Here is a 27856-nt window from a genome sequence, read left to right as displayed (position 1 = left end):
GTGACAAAACATGTACAGGAAAATGCTGCCCTTGAGATGGTGTTTGCATATTGCATCCTGGCTGTGTTAATTTCAGGAACAAGAGAATTAGCCATTGCATTTTGATTGCTTGTGACATTAGTAAGTTGATATCCCAGCTGTATGGTATTACAAAGAGATGGATCTGGTCTGCAGAAAAGTAGGTTAATGTAAGGTTAATTTTGTAATTTTGGATGCTATAGGCTTTTCCTTTCCTTAGTGAATTTGAAAGGTAATAACTGCAAGCATTACAAATATGCAAGCACAAAAATATCTAGATAAGATAACTTATGATACAAATGCTGAAGGAATATTATTTTGAAGAACTTCGTAATTTTCAAATGTGTTAAAATACCTCTGTATTGTCTTTACTGAATAATATGTGTAAGCTTAATAGAAAGTCTTATGTGAAAAAGCAACTCAAGTGTTTGATGGCAAGAATGTGCTATTACAATTTAATAATACCAGTCTCTGATGCTGGTTGTATTTCTGAAGGTATAAATATGAAAAATAAGTCTTTGGGATAAGCATAAAAAGCTAATATCCTCTTCACTTTGTTTTATTACAGTCAGAGATTAGAAATGAAAGCACAAGTTGCAGATGCATTCATAGCAAAATTCCAGCTGACACCGGATGAAATGAATCTGCTTCGAGGCACAAAAGATGAGCCAATTACTGAGGTAGCTCAATGAGCATTAAAATCTTCACCCTGAACTAAAATGTAGAAATGCCCTAACTGAATTGTATGTGAGATATTATTTTCGGTTTGCAATTTAATTTTTAATGGAGGAATGTACCTTTTAAGAGAATGGTGAATTTCTGATGAGTTTGAAATGTGTGATGAAAGATTTAAGTAAAGAGACAGAAAACCAACATTAAATTCTAGTTTGCGTAATGATGTAATGAGTTTGAGGCAAATGAGCTCTCATGTAATCAGTTTGAGGCAAAGTAGTTTTCATATAGTTTTATGCTTCAAAAAGACCTTTATGAAGTCTGAATTTTCAGTGAAGACATTTTAAAACTTCATGACACTCAGAGCAAATGAGAACCTTGCAACTCTCTAGTACTGCCACTGTGCATGTGTGTGTACATTTTGCATATTCATGTATATAGGTATTCAGTGACTTGAGACAATATGAGCTGAGGCTTTCCCTCGATGTTATTTGGTTGCTAAAGATACTAGGTGCTGATTCACTTCAGCCATCTTCCAAAACAAGTTTTGGAGTAGGATATGGTTTGAATAAGAAGACACAGGAAAAGGAAACTTGTTCTACAGTAAAAGCAAACTGAATAATGAAAGAATTGAGCATACCAAATAGACTTTTTTATCATTGTAGTTGCATGGAAAGCTTCACGTAGTGTATCAGCAGGTAGTCCAGATTTATCTCATTTTCACAGGCATCCTGTTTGCATTAAAAGCACTATTAAAAACATGGAACTGATAACCATAAACAGTGCTAATGAAAGCATAAATAGAATGTGCTAAATAATTGTGCACTTGAGTAATTGCTGTATGCTTTTGTACCACTATTGCTACATGAAAGAACATTCAGGTTTCTAGAAAGCGCCTGTTGCAGGGAGCAATGACAGCAACGCTGTGCCAGTTAGTGCGTGATTGGTTTGCAGCCAGTGAGGGCTGGTCTTTTTGAAACTTCATCTAAAAAATGTCCAGAAGTAACTGAGATAAAACACTACTTCTGCTTTAGTGGTAGACTTCATTAACATCATGTGTGTGCATTTCCCCTAGGATAGAGTCAACCAATGTGTTAAAAACACCTTTAGTCAGACTTGCGGTTTGGAAATTTTCTTTTATCCCAAAGGAAGAGTGGTTTTGGATATTTTACAAACATGGTCTTTCTAACACAGTTGAAGTAAGGCAGTAGATTAAATTGCTGGCCCCTTTTACTTAGAATATGTCTATTTTTATGTGACTTGAAACAGAATGAACTTTCCTGAGCAAACTGTGTTCAAATCACAAAAGATGTAGCAAACAGTTGTATCTGAAATAGCTGGTCTCCTCCAAGGCATTTGAAATATGTCTTCATAGGAAGGCCTGTTTGAAAATGTTACTGGCTTTCCATTTGCATTCTGAAGCTAACAAAGTAACCTTTTTAGCCATATGTACTTGTCTTCTAGGCTTTGGGTTTGTTTTTTTAATTTTCTTTTCACTGCTGCTGTTGAGTTACTCCACATAGAAAGGTTGTTCTGGAAAACCTTAGTCTGGTCAATTGCAAATGTTGTTTTTTTTTTTTTTTTACTTTTTTTTAAAGAAATAGTTATCCCATTTCATGACTACAAAAAATATCAACCTCTAATCATTGTACTTTACAATGTTTCATTTTGCTCTGTAGTTTTTAACATTGATGGGAGACAGTAATGTAATGCATAGCATTGTCCTCAAAATCCCCCTAGAGTTACCTAATGGATGTGAAATGCACATACTTCACAAGACTGGTTAAAAACACATCTTAAGTGCTTTTTTTTTTTTTTTTAAAGAGAGAGTATAGAGTGCTAGACATTTGAATAGAAATTATTGCTTTGACAGACTGCTTGTATTTTGTTTTTAAATTTGTTTAGGATTTTTTCAAGGCTCTGGGACGAGTAAAACAAATTCATGATGATGTCAAGATTCTCCTCCGAACAAATCAGCAAAGGGCGGGGTGAGTCCTACTTAAATGAGTGCAAGGCAACCATTTACAGTTAAAAGCAGAAGTTAAAGCAAGGTCTCATTCTTTGCTTCATATGACAGAATATATACAGAAATATGCAGAATATTTCACCAAAAAAGTTTTAAAATACTCAACATTTTAATAATGGTATGTTTAATTTTACTCGGCTAGTACTGTCTAAAATAGAATTTGTAAATAAACTTTTTATTTGTCTTGTAGCTTGGAAATTATGGAACAGATGGCTTTACTGCAAGAGACATCTTATGAACGACTTTACAGATGGACTCAAAGTAGGACTAAGAATGTTTTTATGTTTATGATTATTGTGGTGATGATTCCTATAATTCCTTCATGTGGATTGAACTTAGCGCAAACCCCTTCCAAGATATATTAACATTTTGGTTTCCTTCTTAGGGAACCAAACTGTTAATTGGCAATTCTCTAGTTTTTTGGGTCAATTTCATTATTATAAAAGTGGATTATATATTTGTGTTTTCAGTAGACGGTTTTCCACAAAGAACAACTACTACAGCTTAGTAGTCCAAACAAAATCTTAATTGTATTGAATTTCATTTCCTTGCAAGTTAGAGAGAAGTTGTTGGTTTTAATGATTTGATAGTAAGATCTAGTTTAGTGGGAGGGGTGGTGGATTACTTTTAGAAAAGAAAAAATCCTTTTGTCAGGATGCTCTTTTGAATTATAGGCTTTTTATTTTTTTTTTTGCATATGTACTCTGGATGTAGCCATCCAACACCTTGATAGCATCCAGTACATCAAATATACTTGTTCTTCTCCAAAGCAAAAGACTGTCTCACTGACAGTAGGATTCATGGGGAAAAAATGGTGCAATGTGATTTTTATATTCATTAGCTGTTCTTCAGTGGATGCTGAAACCTCAAAAAATAGTTGTGTTTACACCCTTACGAAAAGTCATAATTTTTCTGTCAATGTTTGATTTAGTTTATATGATTTCCACATTCTTGCCCGGAATATAAAAGATTATATAGTCTTTTTGATGAAAGAAAAAATAACAGAACCAAATGGCAAAACAAACAGCTTGCTTAACTAGTTGCTCCATTTTTTCTTAATAGTTTACCTGAAGTGTGATAAACAGTTACAAAGGAGCCTAATAAAATTCTGAAGGTTGAATGAGTCAACATTTGTATGTGGGTATGAACAAATAGTAAGCTTCCTTTAATCGTTTTTATTGTTGAAATTGGTGATGGACATGCATTTTACAGTACTGCTTGCAGGGGAATTTAATTGTATTAACACTAACTAGCCCAGGTAGCATATTCTGAAGTCTTTGAGTTTTTAACTAATTTTCTTGTTTGACAGCTTGTATAAAATGTATTACAGGGAAAAGAATGTGCTTTTGTGTTGGTATTTTATAGATGAATGCAGAACATTGACACAAGAATCATGTGACATTTCTCCAGTTCTCGCTCAAGCCATGGAAGCCTTACAAGACAGACCTGTCCTGTACAAGTAAGTGTTTGCTATTATCTCCAACAGAAGCTAGTATTTTGAGTTTATAAAACTTAAAGATGGGCATGAATTACAGTGCCAAGACTGGTGACACTTAGGTCCTGTGCCAAATTCAAAACTACCCAGAAACTTCAGTTATAAAACATGATATTTTGACTGTTTTAAATTTCAGAAGTCTTTTTGACGTAATTATGGTACAGGAAATGTCATTGGACTTTTTCTAACTTTAAAGTTTCTAATTAAAGTAAAATGTCAGACTGTTTAATTTAAATTAATTGTGGATTCCTGTGCTCTCATTCCAGGACTTTTCTGAAGTAAAAAAATCCTGTTTAAAACATGTGATTGTGTCTTTTTAAGTCACCAAACTAAAAAATGTGTAAAGGCTAATTAGCTTTTACTGCAATGCCTGTGGTAGTAAGAATATTTTGAATTATGAGTTATACAGTAATCTATTAAAAAATCGTACATATGGACCTCTAAAGTGTAGAGGTATTTATATATCTATATCTGTGTAAAATACTGCTGTTCTTATTCTGAATTTGGTGGTGTAGTTAATGAAATGGTACTTAGTAGAGTGAACCACCAGGTGGCACTGTAAGAACTGTTTATTGGGGTGACCATCGCTGAAGAGGTTATTTTTACACTTCTTTGGGGTTTGAGCTTTTGGTTGTCGTTGGCCTTTTTTTTTTTTTTTTTTTTTTTTTTTTTGTGCATTCATCACATTTTGCAACCATTGAAAAATTCCTTTCAGCCACAGGTATCCAGGGCAGCAGAGTATCAGGCAGCCTTTCAAAGGCCTTCCCCAGTCTTTAAGAGTGTCAGTGTGAAAGGTGTAGGTACATGATGCTGTAAAGTTCCATGGAGCCCTTCACAGGAAAAATGCATGGGGCATGAGGACCTGAAAAGTGCTGTCAGTGTGAGAGAAAGCTCAGATCTGGACATGCTCAGTCAGCTCTGCAGCTTAATGTGAGGGAGAAGTGGTGTCACTTGACCTCCCCAGCTGTTGGATGGCGTGTTGCAGTACTTCAGGCCATAGCTAGGAATTGTAGTCCCTTCTTGCATTCTCTCCCCTATACCCGCTTTTACAGCTGCAAAAGATCAGTCTCTATGCTGTTCACAACCTTTTTTTTTTTAAGATTCTTTTTAGATACAGTTTTATTTTCTGTAATAAATGCTTTGTTGAATTATGATACTTTGAAACTTCATAAAATCATTGTTTTTCTTTCTTAGTTCAAGGAAAGAAAACCCCATCTTGTGCATAAATCCATTTCTGGCCAGTTTAAAATGAATCTGCAAAAGATAATTTTTTTTCTGACACTTCTGTCACAAACAGCAGTAATAGTATTAACAAAGATAGGATTTGATTGGTAAGACCTTTCCTCTGCCAAAAGGGCAAAAAAACCCTATTACTGTAGATGATGCAGACAGGTGCCTCATCATAGATTATCAAGCTTAATTACTTGCCACAGCATATTATCAAAATTGCAGTAATGATGCTTTACATTTTAAATCTCAAGATTTAGTTTATTCCCGTCCAAAAAATTTTGTATACCTTTATGTAACAAATTGCTGAGTTCATAATGTAGATATTAAGTCACAGAAGAAAATAATTTAAAATAGTTTTTGTGTAGTAGCACTCTTGTATGAACTAAACAATTTCCCTCCAGATCACTGCCCTTGCATCTGGTAAAGATTAGGATTTGATTGGGTGAAAGTGAATAAGATGGAGAAGGGCAAAAGTTTAGAACCAAATCCACAAATTCTTGTTTCCTTATATTGACTTACTAACTAAAAGTGTCAGAAGGACTGCACTATGGATGGACTTTTTGGACCTGCAGTCAGTAGGCCATGTAAAGGAAACATTTCAGGTTGGTTTTCATTTCCTGGCTCTAACAGAAGAATTGAGAACTGTTCCTAGAAAATACATGGTGACATAGCTGAAAGCAGTGTTCCTCTTCCATCATCCACTCAGGCTTGCAAAGGTTTTTTCTTCCTCTTTCCCCAGTGATCATTACTGTATATTTTAAACATTAGAGCTGGGTTGAAAAACATCCAAATGTTTTCTTCTCCGAACATGAGTATGTGTAATAACATAGTAGTAAATACTGTGTTCTAGTGTAAATAATAGTTATTGCTGAATTTTTTAACATGCAGGATTTTATAATGGTTATACCCTGTTCTACCGAGAGCAAAAGGAAAATTGGTAGTTTCCTTTTTAAAACAAAATTATCATTATTGAATGCTGTTTTCAGAACTAATAATGATCACAAGATCTGTTTCACTGCTGTATATTTAATGATCTATTGTATAGCTGTTTGTTGGGGAGGGAAAAAAAGGCTAACTGGTTTCTACAGATGCTTGAGATTTTTCACTCCAATACTGTTCCTACTAGACAGTGCACAGTTGTCAGATGCTAGATCTCTTCCACTTTTAATTGCATTATTTTTGTAAATAGTAATTTATTAGAATTTTTTTGTTAGACTTCTGTCAATTGCAGATATTTACTCTCCAGCTTAACAAGTACAGTGTATGAGGAAAAACTCTTCAACAGAAATTTCCAGATTCTTCAGTGTGCTCTTTCTTCACCTCTTTAAGATAATAATTAGGATAAAAAACAACAAAAGAAGGTTCCCTCTGACTTTTTATCGCAGAGTAGAAATCTAATTGAATTTAATGTCAAACATTTTTGAAGCCATGTATTATTTTCTTTTAAATTTTGTTCTCTACATCTATTAAATATGAATGCACTGCTTATTAAATGCAGACTTAAATAAGTCAGTGAATAGCATTCTTTTTATTAATATTATTTTATATATATATTCTTCTGCTGGATGTCATTGGTAAGTGACACCATGCTCACTCTTTTGACAATTTTCAGTTACATTGGAAAAATAAAGTGTGATGTTTATTTTTGTGTATTTTCTTTCTCTTCTTTATAGTTTGTGTGTTGTTCAAAATGCTTAAATTGGTTTGAAAAAATAGAAGCGTTCGCTGGCTTGTAAATATAACTAGGATGTTACCAGCGTTCATTTCCCATCTTTCACTTGCTTTGATGCCTTAATGCCAACAGAAAGGTAGCCTGCTCCAGAAATGAGCCATGTGTAAGTTATTGGCACCTCCTCTACCACCAGCAGGCCATTTGAGATAATACATTCTGGGCTGTAATTGTTCATCCATTAAATATCCAGCTAAGATTGCTTTGATTGAAATCAGTGAACAACTATCAAATGAATATAAGTCTGTTCCTACTAGTCATGTGGTAGCCTAGAAGGAATAAGCCTTGTGTTGCAGTGCAGTTAATTGCTGCTTCTGTCAGTCAGCTGGACCATATGCAAACAGGAGTCCCACACCTGTCAAAGATGCTTATGTGTACAAAAACTGAAAAGCTGAGTTTTCATGTATTTAATTCTGGGGGGTAAAGGAATGGGAGGGTCAAGGAAGAGTTCTCTTTAATATCTGTTCTGAGGAGACAAAAAAAATCATGTAGTATGCTGAGTTGGAAGAGACCGACAAGTGTCATGAAGTCCAGCTCCTGGCTCTGCAAAGCAGGAGTGACACTGCGTACCTCAGAGCCTTGTCCAAACACTTCCTGAACTCTGTCAGGCTTGATGCTGTGATCATTTCTGCTGGGGAACGTCTTCCAGTGCCCAGCCACACTCTGGGTGAAGAACTTTTTCTTTAGCATCCATCCAAAACCTCTCCTGAGACAACTTCAGGCCATTGCCTCGGGTCCTGTCACTGGTCACCACAGAGAAGAGATCAGTCCCTGCCTCTTCTTTTCCCCTCATGAGGAAGTTGTAACTGCAGTGAGATCTCCCCTCAGTCTCCTCCAGGCTGAACACACCAAGTGACCTCAGCCACTCTTCATGCAGCTTCCCCTCAAGGCCCTTCACCATCCTCGTGGTTCTCTTTTGAACACTCTCTAACATCTTAATGTCTTCTTTATATTGTGGCACCCAAAACGGCCCCCGATACTTGAGGTGAGGCAGCCCCACTGCAGAGCAGTGGGACAATCCCCTCCCTTTCCTGGCTGGCAGTGCAGTGCCTGATGCCCCCCAGAAGCAGTCACTTAATTTTCTTCTCTCACTCCCTTTTCTTTCTTCAGTAATATTAACCTGATCCTAGCAAGACTACAGGCTCTGCCAATGCTCCTGTGTAGGAAACACAAAGCCAAGTACTTCTTTCAGTCTATTTTGCAGTGGTATCAGAGGAGGCACACTAGCAAAACTGTTCAAATTCAGTAGAAAAACCCCACAAATAATAATCTGATTGGTAATTAATTTAGCCTGGAAAGTAAGAGCTATCCAACCAAGAAAGAAGAAAAGGACAGTGTATATGTGTGTGTGTGTATATATATATATATGTGTGTATATGTATAAGACTGTTGCAGCACCTGTCTGCAATATCAGAAGTCTTATCTCATCCTACGCATTTGCTCTAGAGCAGACGGGCAGGTGGCAACATAAAATTTGTCTTCTTTTCACGTGTTTGTCAGATGTACCATAGACAGAGCAAGATGATAGGAATTCTGACATCATCAGATGGTTTTGAATGCTTTATAGTAGAAGCATTGATGAAAGATTTCTAGAACTATAAAAATGTTTACTTGTATTAGCCGTGAGGCTGAACTAATCATCTGTGATAAGGCTGACTGGGTTTTTTTAACCTGTTTTCATGTTTCAATAACAGATACACATTGGATGAGTTTGGGACAGCTAGAAGGAGTGCTGTGGTCCGTGGCTTTATAGATGCTCTTACTAGGGGAGGTGTAGGAGGTACTCCCCGCCCTATTGAAATGCACTCTCATGATCCTCTGAGGTACAGTACTAACAAGAATGTAATGAAATAATCCTTATTTTGTTGGCATTTTGAATTCCTGAGACCATAAACCACTAATTTACACAGACATTTCTGTCTTTGTGTAGGTATGTAGGAGACATGCTGGCCTGGTTGCATCAAGCTACAGCTTCTGAAAAAGAACACTTAGAAGCTATGTTAAAGCTTGTGACTATTCAAGGTAGTACTGGTTTTAAAACATAAATTGTGGAGTGATAGTGAGTCTGTGACAAATAAGAAAGTGTGATTAATTTCTTAGGCTGGGCTTCAGTTACAAGTCTGAGTTTAAATTTTCCTAAAAATAATCTTAGAACAGCTGGTGGTTGCATTCTACTAAAAGAAGGCCTGTAACAAAAGAAGAGTATTTCAAAATGCACTAATTTTATTTTACTGTACTTATAATAGATTTACATCAAATTTACAAAGGGACATTTTAGGGTGTAGTTGAGAGTTCAGAAATTGTTTGTAATTTATATGAATACATGTCTCTTTGAAAAAATTACATGTTATGTTGAGGATTTTCATTATGCCTTTGCTCTTTTGTTTAGTTTTTATTTTTTAAAAATATAATTCCTTGTTTCTGTAAGTCTCTTTGTTCTACAAGGAAAATGGAGTTTTCATCTGTCATATAACATCATTCCAGATTTATGGAGGTTGACATAGGCCACTACAAATAGGTGAAGCTTTTTAATATCAAAACTCTGCTTCAGTTCAGAACTGCAGATTCTCATGATTAGTCTTCAGCCCCTTTGCTTTGTTTTCAGTAGATTGAACCTATACTTTAAAGACTTTTATCCTGTAGAAGCTTTAGTATGATTTGCTGCCACAGTTTCAGAGAAAGATATTTTTTTTATAAATTAAGCATGTGTACTCAATTGTAACAGAGAACTTAGATGTGATCAGTATCTGGTGAGCTCTTCAGATTGTATGTCTCAATCCCACTCTGGGCTTTAAAGTGAATATGTATTCTGATTTGCCTTACTGCTGTACATATTAATTGCCTTTCCTAATTAATGGTATGTGAGAAAAGGAGGCTGTTTAGGAACTGTTGTAAGTCAAACTGGAGGAATGCTGTTTTTTAAGTACAGTTACAGTGTACTGTGAAAGTGAATTGAATACTGTTTGCTGACAGTATTTCAGGGAGACAGGAAAGCAGGCCTTATGATGGTTTTATGGTAGAGAAAAAGACTTGGCAGTTCTTTGTAGATGACTGACCAATGCTTCTGCTGTAACTGGAGAGCCTTCAGGACAAGCTCCATTTCCATGGAGCATGTAAATGTGTCTGGTTCTGCTGTGGGCTGGACTTCTGTTGCTGTGCTTTGTTCTGAAATTCTCCCACTTATTTGTGTAGTGCTTTGCTTAACTATGAAGTTCTTTGGCCTCCTGACAGGATGTTGGGCTGAGGTGATATGACCATGGAATGGGATATATTTAGAGCATTTCAGCCACAGAGCAAGATACTTGATAATATGGAGAATATAAATATTTGGGGGAGAGATTTTCAACAAAAAATCACCAGGACAAAACCTTTTTCTGGAAAGACTGGTATAAACAACAGATTCAGCATTTCAGTCTGAAGGAAAAATATGTTTTCCAAAGCTCTCCAGGAACCGGTCTACTATTACTGTTGCACAGTTTTCAAGAAATGTATGGAGGAATTATTCCTTTCATACTGGGAGCAACAAACTGGGAGCTTGGGAGGTGCTGTCTGTAACTATTCCTCTGTGTCTTGGGGGAAATTTTTTGATGACAAGGATAGTGATGTGATAAGGTCCATAAGAGAAAGCAGTACTTAATAGGATACCATTGAATTTAACAAGAAACAGTTATGGGCAGTGCAACCCCAAAGTACCCTGAGGTTATATATTCTTTATAAATTCAGGTCCTGAGTTGGTGGTTAGGACAGCATCTCTAGTACTGAAAAACTCAAGCTGAATTTTCTGTGCTGTTGTGCAGTCTTTAGGTGTCTGGCTGTGCAGGCTAGAGTAAAAATTGAGTTAATTTCATGTACCCATTACCCACAAGTGGACATCTTGGTTATTTGCAGTTGGAGATAAGGACAGAGATTTGCATCTTCAGAGTGCAGTGCTTCGTAACAAAACTTGAGATCTAATGTAAGCATTTCTGAGACTTTCATCACAAACTGGGATTTTTTTTCTGTTCCCCTATAGAGGGAGCCCAAGCAACTGCCATAGATAAAACACACACCTAGCTGTCTGAAGTTAGGTCAGCCAGATGTTTTAACTTCAATTTCAGCTTGAGTAGTTTTTTGCACTATTATTATTTTCCTTCAGGTGTGTTTGTACTGAGTTCAGATTTCTGTTTAAATTCTCCCATAAGCTCTATGTACTTTCAGGACTATGGAGAGTGGGGTAAATCACAGCTATACAAAAATTTCCCTTCTCAAAAAACAGCCAAAAAAAAAAGCCACTTGTATACCTGTTGGTGGATTTCGTCCCACTGGATGAAAAATTTTATGTGTGGCACGTTTTTTTTTTGAGAAACATTTCCATCCCAGTTTTTACTTTAAAGTGACCAAACTATGTAGTTCATAAGCAGAGTGTGCAAGGATGCTTTTTAAAAAGTCTTAAAATGTTAAGCTTGCAAAAATTAACTGTTTCTGATTAATCTGGCAAAAAAATGCTATTAAAATTTTAAGTGCTGAAAACACATTCAGAAAAGTTTAACTCTTTTCCTGGACAAGCATAAAGCACCTGGTTTTCCTCTTCAGAGTTTAGGTATTCTGTAGCTAGCAGGAGCCTCCCAGTCGTAAAGAAATCTTCTACTTGAAAGGAATTGAGAATTGCAGGCATTTTAAGAGATACAGTAGAAACCCATTTTTTGTGGAGTTACAGGAACCCAGATGGAGAACAGAAGCTAAACAAAGTCCAAAAAAGATCTCTCCTTTTATAGAAGGATAGTCAGAGAAAAATTATATATGGTGTAGCAAGGAGTTGGAAGCGTATCTTCAGTTATGAGCTTTATTCTAAAAGTTATTTTGGACCTTTGAGAATTGTTTATTCTGTATTTCTTTTATGTCAAACTTGCACCACTTATATAACCCATTCTGCTGGAAGATTTCACTGCTTTTGGAATGCAGATATTCTAATTGGACATGAAAATACATGCGAAGGCACAAGCATGTGGTATCTCAAAATTTTTATTCCATGTCTTTTGGTGTTCAAGCTTGTATATTTTTTGAGCTAAAATTTTCATACCAAACAACTTGTTTTTAAGTCAATCTGGTCTAGATACACTATTGCAAATATGTGCTAGGTACTTGTTACATTGATGAGCAGTACAAGTGTGACTGTTCCTACTAAAAAATGTGTAATTTGCTAAGGTCTGTCTGGTAGCTAGTCATTACGTAAAAGAGCATGCATGCTGTGGTTTGCAATCTGACTTTTTTCCTTGATATCAATACTCAAGTATATAAGTGTATTTTTATTACCTTACCGATTCAGTATGTTGAAATTCTTACAGCCACCACACTGAATTCAGTTGTTACTGCTTATATGGCTTCTCATGTAGCTTGGTGTAAAGAGGCATTGGCACAGATCTCTGATCTTTCATTATTTTTACTCTCTGAAGTAATCTGTCTCAGTCTGAAATAAGCAAAATATAGCTTCGGGTCACCTGATTTCAGTCACATGTCACAGTCAGTTTGTTTACTTTCATTGCATGGGTCCCATCTGAAGATGAACTCCTGTTGACAAGTTTTAAATTAGAATTAAAGTATTGCTTTCTCCGTAAATCTGTTCTGAGTTGTTACTGAAGTGAGAGCTTGAAGATCTGTTGCTTTCAGTTTGATTGATTTATGACAGCACTGGTTGCCATGCAACAATTCATTTGTGTTTCATGATAAGATAGGGCAATATTCTCCTTTGTACATCGTTTTGTGGAAGATGAGTTTCAATTGCTGCTGGGGAGGAAGCGTTTGCCAGCGCTGCAGCCCGCAGTAGTGTGGAGGTGCACATGTCACTTCATTAGTAACAGCGCCACGAGCTCGTCAGTAAGCAGCGCTGACAGACACGTGTGTTTGCCAGTCAGGCCTTTCAAATGGGCTGTACTGCTGCTCCTCGGGTGTCTCACCAGCCTGGTTGTTTTTTGGGTGTTTTTCTAGTTTAATTTCATGAAGTGCTAATATTGAGCCTTACTGAGATAGCTTCTTGCTAAATCATTTATTCTTCCCCTTGCTGCTTCTACCTCAGATTCCCACGCACTGTGTTGCCCTAGGAAGCAATCGCATAGCGAAAGGTAATGACTCCAGGACTGTTTTGCCATGCAGCTATTTCTTAATGGTTAGATTGGAGGTACAGTGGAGGTGTGAGCTAATCGTGTGGAGAAAAGAACACACAGTTCATAATGCTTTTTATGGAGGAGTACCTCCTACATTTGTTTATTTGTTTTATAGTCTGGAAGAAAAGAGAATTACATTTGCATAATCTTAGCATGTGTTTGCATTAACTATAGGTGTGGAAGAAAATATTCAAGAAGTAGTTGGGCACATCACAGAAGGTGTCTGCAGGCCTCTGAAGGTGAAGTATTTTGTTTTCCTTAGCACTCTAAATACAAAAGCTGTTTTGTCATGTTTTTTCAGAACTTGTGCTCCCATCTCTTCAGTGTATTTTCATTGCCCTTGGTTAAGAATTGGATTGTTGACTTCTGAAGGATTTTTTCTCAAATTAAAGTTTCCTTTGTTCATAGACGTCTGGTTTATAATAGTCATATAATGAGGGATACTAAAATGCTAAATTTGAGTCTTGATTTTGGTTTACTTTTCCTATGTTGAGGAATGCTGATGTATAAAATTACACCTTTGTGCTCAGTGTATGGGAGTAGCTGTAGTGGTGGTAGTAGTCAAACGAAAAATCAATGTAATTTACTAACCTGTTTTTCATAGTGACCATTATACTTAGGGAAGAGTGCATGGGTTGTGCAGTTCTGTCATACTTCTGTAGGATAGTTTCCTTGCCTGTTTGTGAATATGCTAAGGACTTACTGAGCCATAACTTTGTATATAATAGATTTCAATAGATGTTTTCTTGCATGAACCTGTCAAATTGATATAAACTGTTGATATTCACAACATATCCTTCATGAGAGAAGTGAACGTTTCAGCTCTAGTGTGAAAAGCCAGTTCCTTTTGTGGTTTGTGGGCTTTTTTTTTGTTTTGGTGTTTTGGGTTTTTGGGTTTGTTTTGATAAGTCCTGCTCTTGTATTTTAAAGACACCATGAAAAATTGTTTCCTAATTATCATCTTTATGCTACCTCAGTTTTTTGTATTTGTCACATCTTTCTATACTTGTCTTTTATTCAAACTACAGCCTTAGTAAGTTTAGGGGACACATGTGATAGAAATCATTAATGATGATCCATCAAATGATTGACTGACTTGTCTATAGTATGTGCTTCACATAAGCACTGAAGTAATCAAGGTGATGAAGCTGATACCAATTATTGCCTGACTGTGCAGTGTATAAATCCAGGTGGTTTTAAAGCAAAATCAACTGTGCCTAAATATGATTATAATAAATTTCTCTTAGGATTTTGTAGCTATAACAACCGTATCCAGTTGACAAATACTCAGTCTCAAATGCGAACAGCTAGTTTTTAGGTATGACACATAAGTTTGTGATAAGAAGAAGATAAGGTCTGGAGAGAGATAAAATTCAAAAAGGGGCCATTTAGAAAGTCACAGAATTACAGAAGAATTGAGATTAGAAGGGGCATCTGGAGGTAACTTGGTCCAAACTCCCAGCTCAGGCTGGACCACCTAGAGCTGGTTGCCCAGGACTGTGTCCCAGTGACTTTTAAATACTTCCAAGGATGGAGCTCCACAGCCTTGCTGGGCAACATATGCCAGGGCTCAGCCACCAGCCTGCACCATAAAAAAAAGTCTTCTCAGATGTTCAGACAGAATCTCTTGTATTTCAGTTTTGTGCCTGTTGCCACAGAATTATGATCATCCTTCACAACCTTTTCATTTTTGATCTCTTGGAAGACACCTGTCCTAATAGATGCACAATCACCACAGCTTTGTTTTTTTTGGAAGATATTTCCAAACTTTCTGTACTCTTGAATCAGTTCTGTTAATACTGAGTGCTGATGTTTGAGTTCAGTATTTTTTCTGTGCATTCCAGCGAAGTGATAAGGAAGGAAATCAAACTCCTGTGTAAGTCAGAGGAAGTTTTGGTCTTGATCTGAGTGCTTGTGATTTTTATAGATAAGTACATGGTAACTTTAATTTCAATTGCCCAACTCTTTACACTTATGTGCTGCTATTGTCTCTAGAAATAATCCCCTGCAATATTGTTGTTAGTTAGTTACTGTGCTAGTAAAAAAAAAAAAAAAATCTTAAAAGAACAATTAAAGGCTTCCCATTGTATTCTGTAGTTTAATAGAATGTAATTTACGTTAATTCACTGACAGTCTGGACTTTCCAGTTAAAAGTACGAAACACTTACTGTTTCCTGAGGGGAAAGAAAAAAAAAGGTAGAAAAAGTCCCCTCTGAGAAGCCCCCAAGCAGAAGAGCCTTGATACAATGCATAATTAGATAATTACAAGCCACTATTTTCAGAGGAACAACAGTAACTGATTCAGTATGGAGGAGTCTTTTCTACAATACATTGTAGAACAGTTGTGCTTACATGCAGTCTAAATTGCCCACATTTCTTACTGATAGTTGGTTTGTGTTTTAGGCACTTAAGTGACTCTTGAATACTCCCTAGTGGTAGATCCTAGCACAGGCCTCTCATTCCAGATGGAGGTAGGAGAATCCTAAAAAACATTTAAATTAAACTCTTCATCTTTTCCATAACATTTAAGATGCGTTCAAAGCAAAATGTCTTTGATGCCCTATGTGGACTGCAGGTAGTCTTTTATGGTCAGCTAACAGTAGGATGTACAGGACTGAAAAATAGCAAGAGCTCTAAGTCCAGAGCTTTCCCAAACAGGTTAGGTTGTATCGCTTCCAAATTTTGGCTCTCTAATGCAGTGAAGACTTCTGTATGGGAAGCAGCAGTTCTTCTTTTCCCACTTTTATTTTTAATTTTTATTGATCTCTTGTGACCCTAAAATCTTATTTTTCCCCTGTCCTTCTGCTTGTTCTCTTGTTCACTTTTTAATTATTTTATTTACTTTCATTTATTCCCTTGTTTTTTTGTTACTGTACTGTTTTCCCTCTTTTTCCCCTGCCTGCCGTATTCTCTTTTGCGGTACAACTAGAATATACTCAGTATTCATGCCCACAGGACCTTTTAGGTAACCCTGGAGACATATATTTGTATACAGACTTTTGTATATACAAACGCATTGAAGAGCAAAGTTCACTTTTGTGTTGAAATAAATTTCGTGCATTAAGAATTGCGAATAAGAGTTAAAAAGTATTATTTGCTGTTGGGCTGTGAATTAGATCCAAACTGAAAGGATTGAGAGAACATAATTTTGGTTGCTTCTCCCTGCTGCTGGCTCTGAGAAGAAGGGACTGCAGCACATCATGTTCCTTTAAACAGCAAATAACTTGGGCGAGTGGTTGGTGGCTGCTGATTTGTGTGTAGCCCTTTCACACTCAGGCATGTGGGAGAGCAGTGCAGGGATAAGTCACTGTCTATTCTGCTTCATAAGTGCACAAAGATTGACCCTGGGGCAGCTTTTTATGAGTGGGTTGAGACTGTGTGTAGGAGACAAGACATCAGCTGTCCAACTGTAAAGACACTCAGCACCATTTTGTTGTGTAGCCAGTATCTCCTGGTTGAGATAAGCAATCAGCATAGCTGGTTATTAGTTATAAATATTTCTAACTAGATACTGGTAGGAGACATATATGCTCTACTTTCAGGGAAGAATTTATTCATCCAGGTGAAATTTGTTTCTTAGGCAAAATACCTAATATTTTGGTGTTCTGAATTTCTGCATGATGCTAGAATTCTACTGCTGTAGTTTAGTGATTCTGCAGCATTGGAGCTGTTCTTGCTATTCAGTGCTGGGGAAAACTCCAGTATGTACTGGTATTAATGCATAAAATGATCTCAGTATTTTTAAATTTCCAATAAAGCAGAAGTGTGTAGGGACTCTAGGATTTTTGGAAGGGTTTTTGGGTTTGTAGTTTTTCTTTTTTTCAGAGTGCATGCCTTTGCTCAGATGCTTAGCAGCCCAGAAGCACTTCAGTTCAAGCCAAACATGAAAGTTAACTGGATATTCTCTTTTAAAATTTATTTCTGATTGAATTTATTTTTCAAAAATCAGAGATATATTACATATAAAGTCATAGAAGGCTGGCTTTCGGAATTTATGACCTGAAGGATGTTTGTATTTGTTCATGCTATAGGTTAGAATTGAGCAGGTGATTGTTGCCGAGCCAGGAGCAGTTTTACTGTACAAGATTTCCAATTTGCTCAAGTTCTACCACCATACAATCAGGTATGCAAAATTACAAAATATGTTAAAAATGCCTTTTTACCCTAATTGTATATGTAAGAACAAATCTGCTAGGAAGAGTACTTTTGTTGTTTAGTTGTTGCTCTGCACTATAACATCAAGTAGAAGAATATGTGATATCAAGCAGAAACCATTTACCCATTGCCATTGCTCAGTTCATATCAAAATTGCTTTGGAATACAGCATCAATTTGGAACAATAACTGTTTCTTTATTGTTCTGTGTAGATTCAAATAGGATACAAAAAAACTCTCTGCAACATTTCATATGACAAAGTCAAGTCCCCTTTGAGAAAATGTTATTAAATAAATTTTCTTCAGGTTTTTGGTTTTTTTTTTTTGGGGGGGGGGGGGTGTTTGTTTTTTGTTGTTTTGTTTTGTTTTGTTTTAAATAGTTGTGTTTTGATAACTTTTTGATAACTTCTTTTCCCTAATTATGCACTCCCTTATCTCACTGTTGAAGATGCACTGATCACCTTCCAACCTCTTAGAGGCCACTAGGAATACAGAAACTGGAGAAAAGCCAGAGCTGCTAATTTATATATCATTTATATGTTGTGGCATATGCTGTAGTTCATGTTGGTTAGAAAGAGCAGTAGGAGAAAAATCTTCCTCCACGGCCCTGGACTGAACTGCTGAGAATTTGAAATATTAATATTACTAGTTGAGCTTCTCTGTCTGAAAATACTTCAGATGTTGGGCAGACTGGGACAAGTGGTTCTTGAGCAGCTCCCACCTTATTTAAATTCCTCAGTTGTGATGGCAGGACTCTTGTAGAACACATATAAGACCTAGTCTTAATTTTATTGTCCAAAAATCCTGGAACATTTTGGTGTTGCTTTTCTGTTTCCAAAGTTAGCGTTTCCCCATGGTTATAAAGCTTGGTGCAATTGTAAATGTGATGTTAAAATGGAAGGTCTTAGGCAGTCTTATCTGTTGTTTTCTGTCTTGTTAACAGCACAATGTTTAAAGGCCGCCAAAGTACCTTCTACTAGCTGAATAGTTTCCTCTGCATAGGGAAGGTGCACCTTACTAATGAAAGGAAATCGCAGTTTGAGAAATGATCTATTAAACACAAGATTACAATCTGAAAATTGAGATAGAGGTTTAGTCCTATTATGACCCCATGTATTTTCACTGACAGTTTGTGGCTTAAAAGTGCAATTCCTATAGCCAGAGGGAGGCTTTATCTGTGAGAGGAGCATAGTCCTGTAGTGCCATTTAAGGGTTATGTGGTGTCTGTTGCTACGTGTGATAGTTTAACACTTGGAATAGCAGGACATGAATGCTTACAGTTTTGGGGATGCCCAGCATCTCAGTGCAGAAATAAGAGAGGTAATGCTGTCCCTAACAGGCAGTATGATAGAATATTGTTAACCCTTTTTGTTATATAATTTGGTTTTGATAACAGAAGTAGATTAATTGCATAAGAAAGCAAAAATCTGGTAAATTTTAGTACTCTACAAAAAAGTTTGTGCAAGTTTGATAGCCTGTGTTTAATATTTGCTTAATGACATACTTGATGATGCTTGTTCTTACAGTCAGCTTATCTCTTAGCCATTATGGAGAATTGTTCCCTGCAATTATTTGTTATAAATTTTAAACTTTGAAAATAATATTTTTTAAAATGATATCTGACTATCATGTTGTTCCCCCTTTAGATTCGTTAAATAATTTTAATTTTTTTTTCAGTGGTATTGTAGGAAACAGTGCAGCCACACTGTTGACAACAATTGAAGAAATGCATTTGTTGAGCAAGAAAATATTCTTTAATAGCCTGAGTCTTCATGCAAGTAAACTAATGGACAAGGTTTGTTTCAAAATTGTACAGCTTTCATGTTTCAAAACATGCTTGCATTTCCCTTTTGTCTGGTAAGATTACTAGGTAAATAGCTGGTTTATATATCAGCTTTTCCTAAAGTTGAAGTTTTATATTTTCAATATTTTAGTCATAGAACTTCATTACAAACTTGCTGTTTATATTTTAATTCTAATAATGGTGGAGGTTTTGCAGATATGCATTTAAAATCCTGTGGTTAACAATATTCTTTTGCAGAACATTTTACATATTTTTTTAAATCTACAAGAAGAAACAAAAGTAGGAAATTTTATTAAGTGCAATAGAGCAAAGTAAGGCGATTGAGCTGTATAATTTGTATTAATGCATCATCAGATCAGTAGTTAATTGTGCATCATTCCTTTTTTGAAGTTGCAAGGTATGTCCCAAAATGATAAGCTAAGTAAAAACAGAATTTGGACTTTTCTGTCTATTATAAAAGTCGTATTACCACATGAACGTTGCTGTAACATTTGTAAATGCATTTCTAAATTATTTAACCTACAGAAAAATGGAAAAAAATGCTTCATTTTCCAGAAACCCTTCTTTGTGCAGACTTGTAATTTGCTGGCCACTCAGTCAGGTTTTCTGAGTTTTGTCAGTATTGTTCTGTGGTTCCAAACAATTTTTCTCATTCAGCACCGTCTATCTGGTCCTAATTTCCCGTCTTCTGCAGGAGCTGGGGAATGACTTTCTCAAAGAAGCAGTTGTTTGTCCTCTTCTCTCCCAGATATCCCAGTGACCCCTTTCAGTGGTTTCATTTGTTCATTGGGTTACTTCTTAGCTGCTACCACCCACAGGCCATACTGCTAAAGTCCTCTTAATGCATTGTTGCTGTTGGGTATTTCCATTTGAATGCAGGATCATATCTATAGTAGTTCCTTTGCTATTAATGCTTCTTCAAGGTTCAGCTAAAGCTGTTCCTCAAACAGGCAATAGACAAGGACAACATGAATTTACAAAAAACCATTTTATTTCCTAATATGTAAGCTAGAATAAAATTGTGTAAATTTTCCTTATATGAAAAGAAATCAGTTATGGACCGTAGCAAAAATGTATGACTGCTCTTTGCTGACAAAGCGCTTAAGGAAAAAAAATATTCTTGGCTTGAAAACATCTCTTTATTCATCTCTTTTTATTTATTTATCCTGTTGAGTATTACATTTATACTTAATTAAGATCCAGCATGATTTTCCTACTCACGTAACTCACAGTCTGTGAGGTTTTGTTTTGGGTGATACACTGTTCTCAGTTTGGAAATGTGTAGAATTCAGAAGGACGATACGGGAATTATGATCCCGTAATCAATAGTGTGTGTTCTTTGTATTGTCACTGTGGGATGGTTGTGCATTCCTCTTTGCCCTCTTAGTTCCCCTTCCCTCAGCCCCCAGTCTGGATGTAACTGATTCTAGATGCTGTTACTGTTTTATAAAGTAGTCAAATTTGCTTTTACTGGCCTTAAATGAAGGCAGTGATTGCCCTGCCACCTTCAGTGGTGTTTTATTACAAGTAATGAATGGCATACCAAGCCTACCATGTAATGGGAAAAGATCATAATATTGCTCTTTCTCAGAAACACATTTATAAATTAAATCTGAAATGTCGACAATATTACATTGCCTATGTGCCCTATGAAGATCTTTCCTCGGAATATAATTGAGGTCAAAAGCTTAAAGAGATTTAAAGGACTGATAGATATATGAGTAACAAAGGCTTCCACGAGTATTTATTAATCTGCTTCAGGAGTTAAATGTGAGGTAACCCTATGTCTGAGAAGAAATCTTCCTGTTCTAATGTGGAGTTCTTGTAACTGAGTTTTTGATAGTCCTCTGTAGTGCCTTATATTATTACCCTTTGTGAGTGGATTACTGAATTGATAGAATGATGTCTTATCTCTTCATTACTGAAATTAGTTTTTCTTCATTAAAAAAACGAAATTTATAGGCTGATTACACTTAGAGAAACATTAGTTTCCATGTGATAAAGATGTTTCTTTTATCATAAATTTAATTCTCTTATTACTTAGTTTTTTGTGTGTTAGTGTACAGATAAGCAGGTTTTATGCCTTTTCATTTGTCTTTGTAAATTTAGTAGTGAATGTCACAATGCCTTTACATTTTGAGGAAACTGAAGGTTGCTTTTTACCATGGTTTTTTTAATGCATATTCAGACGAAAATTGTGTATATGTATTAGTAGGATTTTCTTCACATCCCAGCCTTTTTCCAGCTTCTTGCCAGCTATGAATGCTATGCAATTGCTTCCAGATTTTTTTTTTTTTTTTATTTTCAGAGAAGATTACCCCCTGGAAGATAGACATTTTGTGCTTACATAGGCAGTTACAAAAGCTTCATTGCTGTTCATGTTGTGCAGCTAGAGAATTTACTAATTTTCCCAGTGAATATTATTTTTCACTTGAATAGTCTGGAAATTGTGGTTTCTTACTTCAGTTTAGATTATGCATTTTAAGGCACTGATAAGCCTGTTTCAAAGAATAACAATTGCCCAATACTTTGATTAAAATATGATCCTTAAGACAATTTGAATAATTTTGGAAATACATTAAAATGCAAATGGAATGTTCTAAAGTAAAAATACTTCTATTTCTATAAGTTTAAGGGCCTCTTCTGTTTAGGTTACTGGAAAGCAGTGAATGGCCTGTCAAGTAGACAATTTTAACAATAGTATTTCCTCAATGTCATCTATTGTTGCTGATAATTATCTTTTTTAATATCTATATTGTATCTAGTAGTTGATAGACCAGAATATGATTTAAGCAAATCTTTCACTTAAGTATAGCTAGTTGGGAACATTTTTTAGACAAAGCAGGTTTCATTAAACATGCTAACTCCTCAAGATCCCAGCCTTAGGATGCAGACAAATGACAGGATGGTAATTGGATGTCCTCATCGCCACAGACAATTTAATTCCCTAGATTATTGATTATCATGAGTTGAGCATTGTCTTCAATCTGCCTGGGATTTAATTTCTAAAGCACAGTGGGAAACTGAGATTTCAGGCTGTTCTTTCTAGGACAAGAAAATAGCTTCCTCTTCACATCTATTTTTGAGAAGAGTCCCATATTACATAAGGAGTGTCACTAGTGTGGAGGTGTATGGAAGATTTTAGGCAGTCTTAGATCAGGATTCTCTCTCTTGGTTGTCAAGCCGTCGGTGTAAATGATAGAGGGAAATCCCTGGTTACTTCAGAATACTTACTGGTTTGCCCAGAAGCACTTTTCTATGAACTTTTTTTTCATTACATAAGAAAATCTCAAGCATCCTGGTTGGAATCTGAAAATAAAATACTCAGGAGCTCTCAACTTCAAACTGTTTGTTCTGAGAAAGCTTTTTTTATGGTGTCCTCATTCTGGCTTCTCAGGTAGCTCTGTTTGAGCTGAAACCCCTGTGACAGAAATATTCAGCAGACTGCTGGAAAACAGGTCCATTGTTATCAAAGAAATGCAGTATACAAGGGAGTCTCTTTGGTTCCGACACTTCTTGAAACCTGTCATGAAGCTTGTAACAGTTTTTGCAAAGCCGCTTTTTTTTTAGGGTTTAAAATGCCATTCACGGCTTTGAGATTCTCAGGCTGCTGTAGAGCTCATTGTTGACATCCTACAGAAGCTGTGCATCACCAGCCACCTCCTGTGTTACTGAAGGTTTGGTGCATCAGCTCACTGGAGACGCTGTCTCTCCCTTTGCCTTAGTGGCTCTTACCACCCTTCAGAGCCAGTGTTGGGCGTTCTAGCCAGTACTTTCTAGTTCTGATAGCAATTGATTTGTTCTTGTTCTTGGTTGAACTAGAATGTTTTTTCACCAGTATTGGTATCCTTATGTTGAAAAAACTGTGTGTGTATTTGTTACTTTTTAGCTTTTTTGCACCCAGCAATGGGCCTACCAAGAGTGCTAGTAAAGTGGATGAGAATTATCATTAAAGTCTTTATGTATCCTTTTCCATGATCCTTTTCACTCTGTGCTTATAAAACAAATGTATAGGAATTCAGGATTCTGCTTGTGTTACTCGTTGTCTGATTCTAAGAACAGCCCATTACAGATGACCTCTTTACAGATGATTATAAATCCAGGAGAAAACAGTGAATGAAAATAATCGCCAGAATGACAGAAACTGTTCCAATGAAAGTGGAAGTAACATTCAGAGTACCTAATGGAGTGGGGTGGATGGACTGTTCTTTCAGTCCCCTCAGCATCGGAGTTATTTAATATCATGAATCCATTGGTGAGGCATTTTAACAAGTGTGTTAGACCAACTGATGTCAGCATGTTTTATTGGACCACCTGTTAAAGTGGGAGAGTGGGAATTTTTAAGCCCACATGTCCTTCCTCTGGTTTCACTAGTGTTCCAGAACAATTATTAAAAGAAAGAATAATTGCAAACATTTAATAAAGTGGAATGAGAATTATCATAAGGACACTAATGAAGATTGTGCCAAACTCCAGTCATTTGCTATTTGAGCTGTTAGAAGACTATTAAAGTATCCCAAATTAAGTTTTGGGATTATTATTCCTTAATGCTGTTCTTTTTAGAGTAGATGTATGCTAATTAAATGCTGTGATTGCATTATCTTTTGAGTTTGTCAGTGAGAGAGATACTAAACTGTTGCATGGGAATAATTGTAAACTTGTCCTTCATAATTTGATTCCTGCCAGAATGAAACCTATTAGGTTTCTGGGAAATCAAATGTGGGGCAGATTGAATAAGACTGATTATTATTGTTGTGGTCTGAATGCTATTGTGCTTTTAAATGGATCCATGAGAACAAAGCAAAACCTAGTTATATTTTCTTCCAAGACCAGCTTGATAGCTGAAGAGAAAAGCATGCCATTAGGCATTCTACTTTGTTGACCTCTGTAGGATCCTAATAGGACCAGAAAATCTTAAAACAGCTTCTCTGATAAGACACACGCTCAGGTTTCTTGGAGTGCTGGTCTCAGAATATTGTCTCAGCTGAGGAGAATGGACTGTGCAGTAGATGCTGCTCAGTGTTAACTGACAGCATGAAAAATTCATAACATTTTTACAAGGTTCCCCTCTGTAGTGCTTTGGATCCAGCCAGTGGGGTTTTTTTAAAAGGCTGTATTTAAAGCTGATTAGGCTCTTATAAAAGCCACTAACCTTCCATTTGAGACTTGTAAGTAGGGATTTCTCTGTGGAGTTCTGTGTTTAAATTACCATTTTGTTTTATTTGGTAGTAGTATCACAGAATTAAAGAATGGATGAGTTCAGCAGGAAACTAGAACCCATCTCGTCCAGCCATCTTGTTCATGACACAGAGTGTTACCTAGAGCAGGTTGCCCAGGACTTGTAGCTGAAGTTTTAATATCACAAAAGATAGACTCTAAAACCTCACTGTGCAGCTGTCGCCAATGCTTGACTAACCTCACAGTAAAAAATTGTTTTTCCGTGTCTTAATCTGTGCCCTTTGCCTCTTGACTTGTTACTGGACACCACTGAGAAGTGTCCGGCTCCATCTTGATCCCTCACTTCACATCTTTATATACATTTATAACATCCCCCCTGAGCCTTCTCTTCTCCAGGCAGAACACAGCCTCTCCTTGTGTGGGAGGTACTCTATTCCCTTTGTGAGCATTGTAACTGTTAACTTCCTGATGTTAAAGTATTGCAGTATATAAAGTTCTGATCAACTGGGCAGTATTTTCAGAAGAAAATTTGCCCTTTTTAAAAAATGTGACCTTTTCTGTAAATGAGAAAAGGAAACAATTAAAATACATGCACACTTCTCGATTGTTGAGTCTGCCTTTTCTTTTTTCTGTATTTTCCTTTGCTGTTTGTAAAATTCTATAAGACATCCTACTTGCTCTCATAGACAGAGGAACCTACTCTGTTATATGTTTAGAGGAAGATTACTGGCTTGGTATCTGTTCCCCACTGATAAATACGCAGAAAAGAAGATAGAAATTTTTTTGATAAAGCTTATGTACAACTTTTAGTACCCATTTCAGAATTCATTTCAGTTTTGTATATTGGATTTTAAAAATGGACAATTTCTTGGGTGTTTTGAAATCCTAAAGAGCTGTTTGGCATCATTTCTGTGTGACTGAACTGGTAGTCAAAACAAATTAAAGACTTAATACTGTGTTAGAGTATGTTTTAAGGCAGTGGAACTCGCTGCTGCAGAACTTCCCTAATCATATTTTAGTTAGCTGCTGTCTAGCTGGCATCTGAAAGAGGTACTTCAAAAGTAGAACTCAGCATGTATTTGAAAGGTATTTTTCTGGAAATGGGATAAAATATAATGATCTCTTAGTGCCTGTAAAACATTCAGGGCATCAATTACTTTTTTATTAGAATAGTGATTAATGCTCATGAGTTGGAGTCCGTAGGTTCCTGTATAAATTTGAAGTGTCTGTTTTTAAATTTTCTTTTTTGATTTTGAAAAAAAAGCCTTCACTTTGTCTTCATCTGTCAAAAGTTAAAATTTTCAAAATTAATATAGCACTACTTTGATTCTCTTTCCACTTGCTGATAATATTGTCTCTATTGCAGTAGTCAGGAATTTAAGGGTAACCCAAATAAAGTCTAGTGATCTAAATCTTTTTTCCTTGCCATATTTTCTTCTTCCATTTTGTTGTTCCTTGCTCTTACCTAGAAGACACTGGACTGTAAAGAAACAGCCAAGGGAAAGATTAAGCTAATTTAAGAGCTTCTGAGCACTAGCTACCTCAGGAGACAAAAATTCTGTGCAAAGCAGCCTGAAATTATAATTGCCATGATCTGTGTGTGTTGGAAGTGAAAACTCCATCAAACTCTAGTCTCAAAGTAATGCCAAAATATTGCTGAACACAGTCCAGTTCAAGTCTGAGAATGGTGTGTTCAGGACACAATCAACAGCCCTAATAATAAGAAGAAGAAAGAAAAAGTCATTCATTCAGTGCTGTAAATTTCAGTAAACTTTACTGCTGATCAGCACTGAGTAAGTGCCTCTTTCTGAAGTGCCTCTTACTGTTACTTTATTGCTAGAATCTTTGTTTCATGCTTTCAAGCTTGCTTGGGCTGAACAACTGTTCTCTGAACCTATTAGTTTTAGTTTTCCATTAGTCCTTTGAGTTCAGTGTACTCTCTTTTGGAAAGTGAGAGTAGAGGAACATTTTATATTCAGAAGGATGAAAAAAGTTTTCATGAAATCTGTCTTGGTAACAGTGTGGGCACATGTATGGTATCTCAAATGTTTCAGAGCACAGAGTGTGAAAGTTCGGCCTGCTTTCAAAGAGAGAGATGTTTTTTTTCTTTCTTTGCTGACATGTTCATCAGATATTGATTCATTTCCAGAAGGCTCTGTAATGTTCTGCTCTAAAAATGTTTGCTGTGCTCTCCTTGGTTTCTTTGGCCATCAGCCTCTGCCCCTTGGATTTTATTTTTTTTTAAGATGCAAGCATCCATATTACTATGCCATCCGTCAGTATTTCTCATTTGGGAAGGTATGGAACATGTTGCCCATGACTTGGACCCATCCAAAGCTGCTGCCTTTTCTTTAGAGCTGGAGTCTTAAGAGCACTGCAGAAATGCATGCTGCGTTGCTCTGCTGTGGCCAGATACCCTGACTGATTCACATGGGCCAGTCCCAGCCAAACTTACTTCTCCCTACCTCCTTTTGGAGTGATTATGCCTTTGAGCCTTTACTTACTCTGTATTGCTGAGGGTTTCCTTACTCCCACATGATCCAGCCTCATCTGTGTTTGCCCTTGCATGGGCAGAACAGAGGAAGGTGGGAAGTGGATTGTTGGCAGAAGGAAATGAGGTGATAGTAAGAGTTTGGAGGCAGCAGGAAGCCAGTTTGAGGCAGCATTGGAGACAAAAAGATGCAGCTATGTTTGGAGTAGAACCTAAGAAATGTGTGTTGGGAAAAAGAGGTGCTAGATTTTCTACAAATGTTTTGTTAAGTGTTTAATGAGTATTTCCCAGTTTCAAAGAAAGGGCTATAGTATATGAGCCTGGGTTAAAAATAGTATAGAGTTTCAATCCATTTCAGGGGCTCCCATTTTCATAATCTGACTTGGAAGGTATATTTTTTTTCTCTAGTATACACAAACTTTCTTTCTTTATTTTTTCAAACATCTGCATTACCTGCTTCTTACCTTTGCATAAGCCTGCATTTCAGTTTGTGTAGAATCATTGCAGTTCATGTGGGTGTACATGAATTGGCTTGTATGCAGTTCATTTGTGTATGGCAGTACACAAGGTATGAGCTTGCTGGGGATTGAGACTGTTGCATTTGTGACTGCAGCTCTCATGCTCAGCATCACAGGAGCTGTGCAGTCTTGTCAAGAACTGCTGCAGCATGGCTCTCATCTCCCAGAGCTCTACCTGCACTACATTCTGAAGTGTTTGCAGGAGGTCCTGCTCAAAGTGAGCTCAGTGGTGCCAACAAGGTGACTACTCTTTGGTACCTAATCTAGTAAATGTACTTTTTTTCACTGCCTAAACCAGTAGAGTTTGGGTTTCTCCATATGGTAAAGTAGGTATAGTCTGAATGAAATGAGAAATTCAGTGTTGCTTGTTTTGGCACTGAATTATATGGTTATGCTGAAAG

General features: G+C 36.5%; 1 protein-coding gene across 2 annotated transcripts in view; it reads left to right on the top strand.

Moving 5' to 3' along the window:
- Positions 1–27856, top strand: part of COG6 (component of oligomeric golgi complex 6) — a 55267-nt gene that overhangs the window by 14589 nt on the left and 12822 nt on the right. For both annotated transcript variants that reach the window (XM_084226453.1, XM_084226454.1), the window contains exons 5-13: positions 587–698; positions 2596–2678; positions 2907–2977; positions 4082–4175; positions 8865–8993; positions 9101–9192; positions 13485–13549; positions 17342–17433; positions 19142–19259. In XM_084226453.1, coding sequence (XP_084082579.1) covers positions 587–698; positions 2596–2678; positions 2907–2977; positions 4082–4175; positions 8865–8993; positions 9101–9192; positions 13485–13549; positions 17342–17433; positions 19142–19259 — 856 coding nt within the window. The remainder of the gene's footprint in view (positions 1–586; positions 699–2595; positions 2679–2906; positions 2978–4081; positions 4176–8864; positions 8994–9100; positions 9193–13484; positions 13550–17341; positions 17434–19141; positions 19260–27856) is intronic.

Source organism: Fringilla coelebs (genome assembly GCF_963513975.1).
Source record: "Fringilla coelebs genome assembly, chromosome: 2".
NCBI lineage: Eukaryota > Metazoa > Chordata > Aves > Passeriformes > Fringillidae > Fringilla > Fringilla coelebs.
The sequence above is the reverse complement of the archived record's forward strand: the minus strand, read 5'-3'. Positions and strand labels throughout refer to the sequence as shown.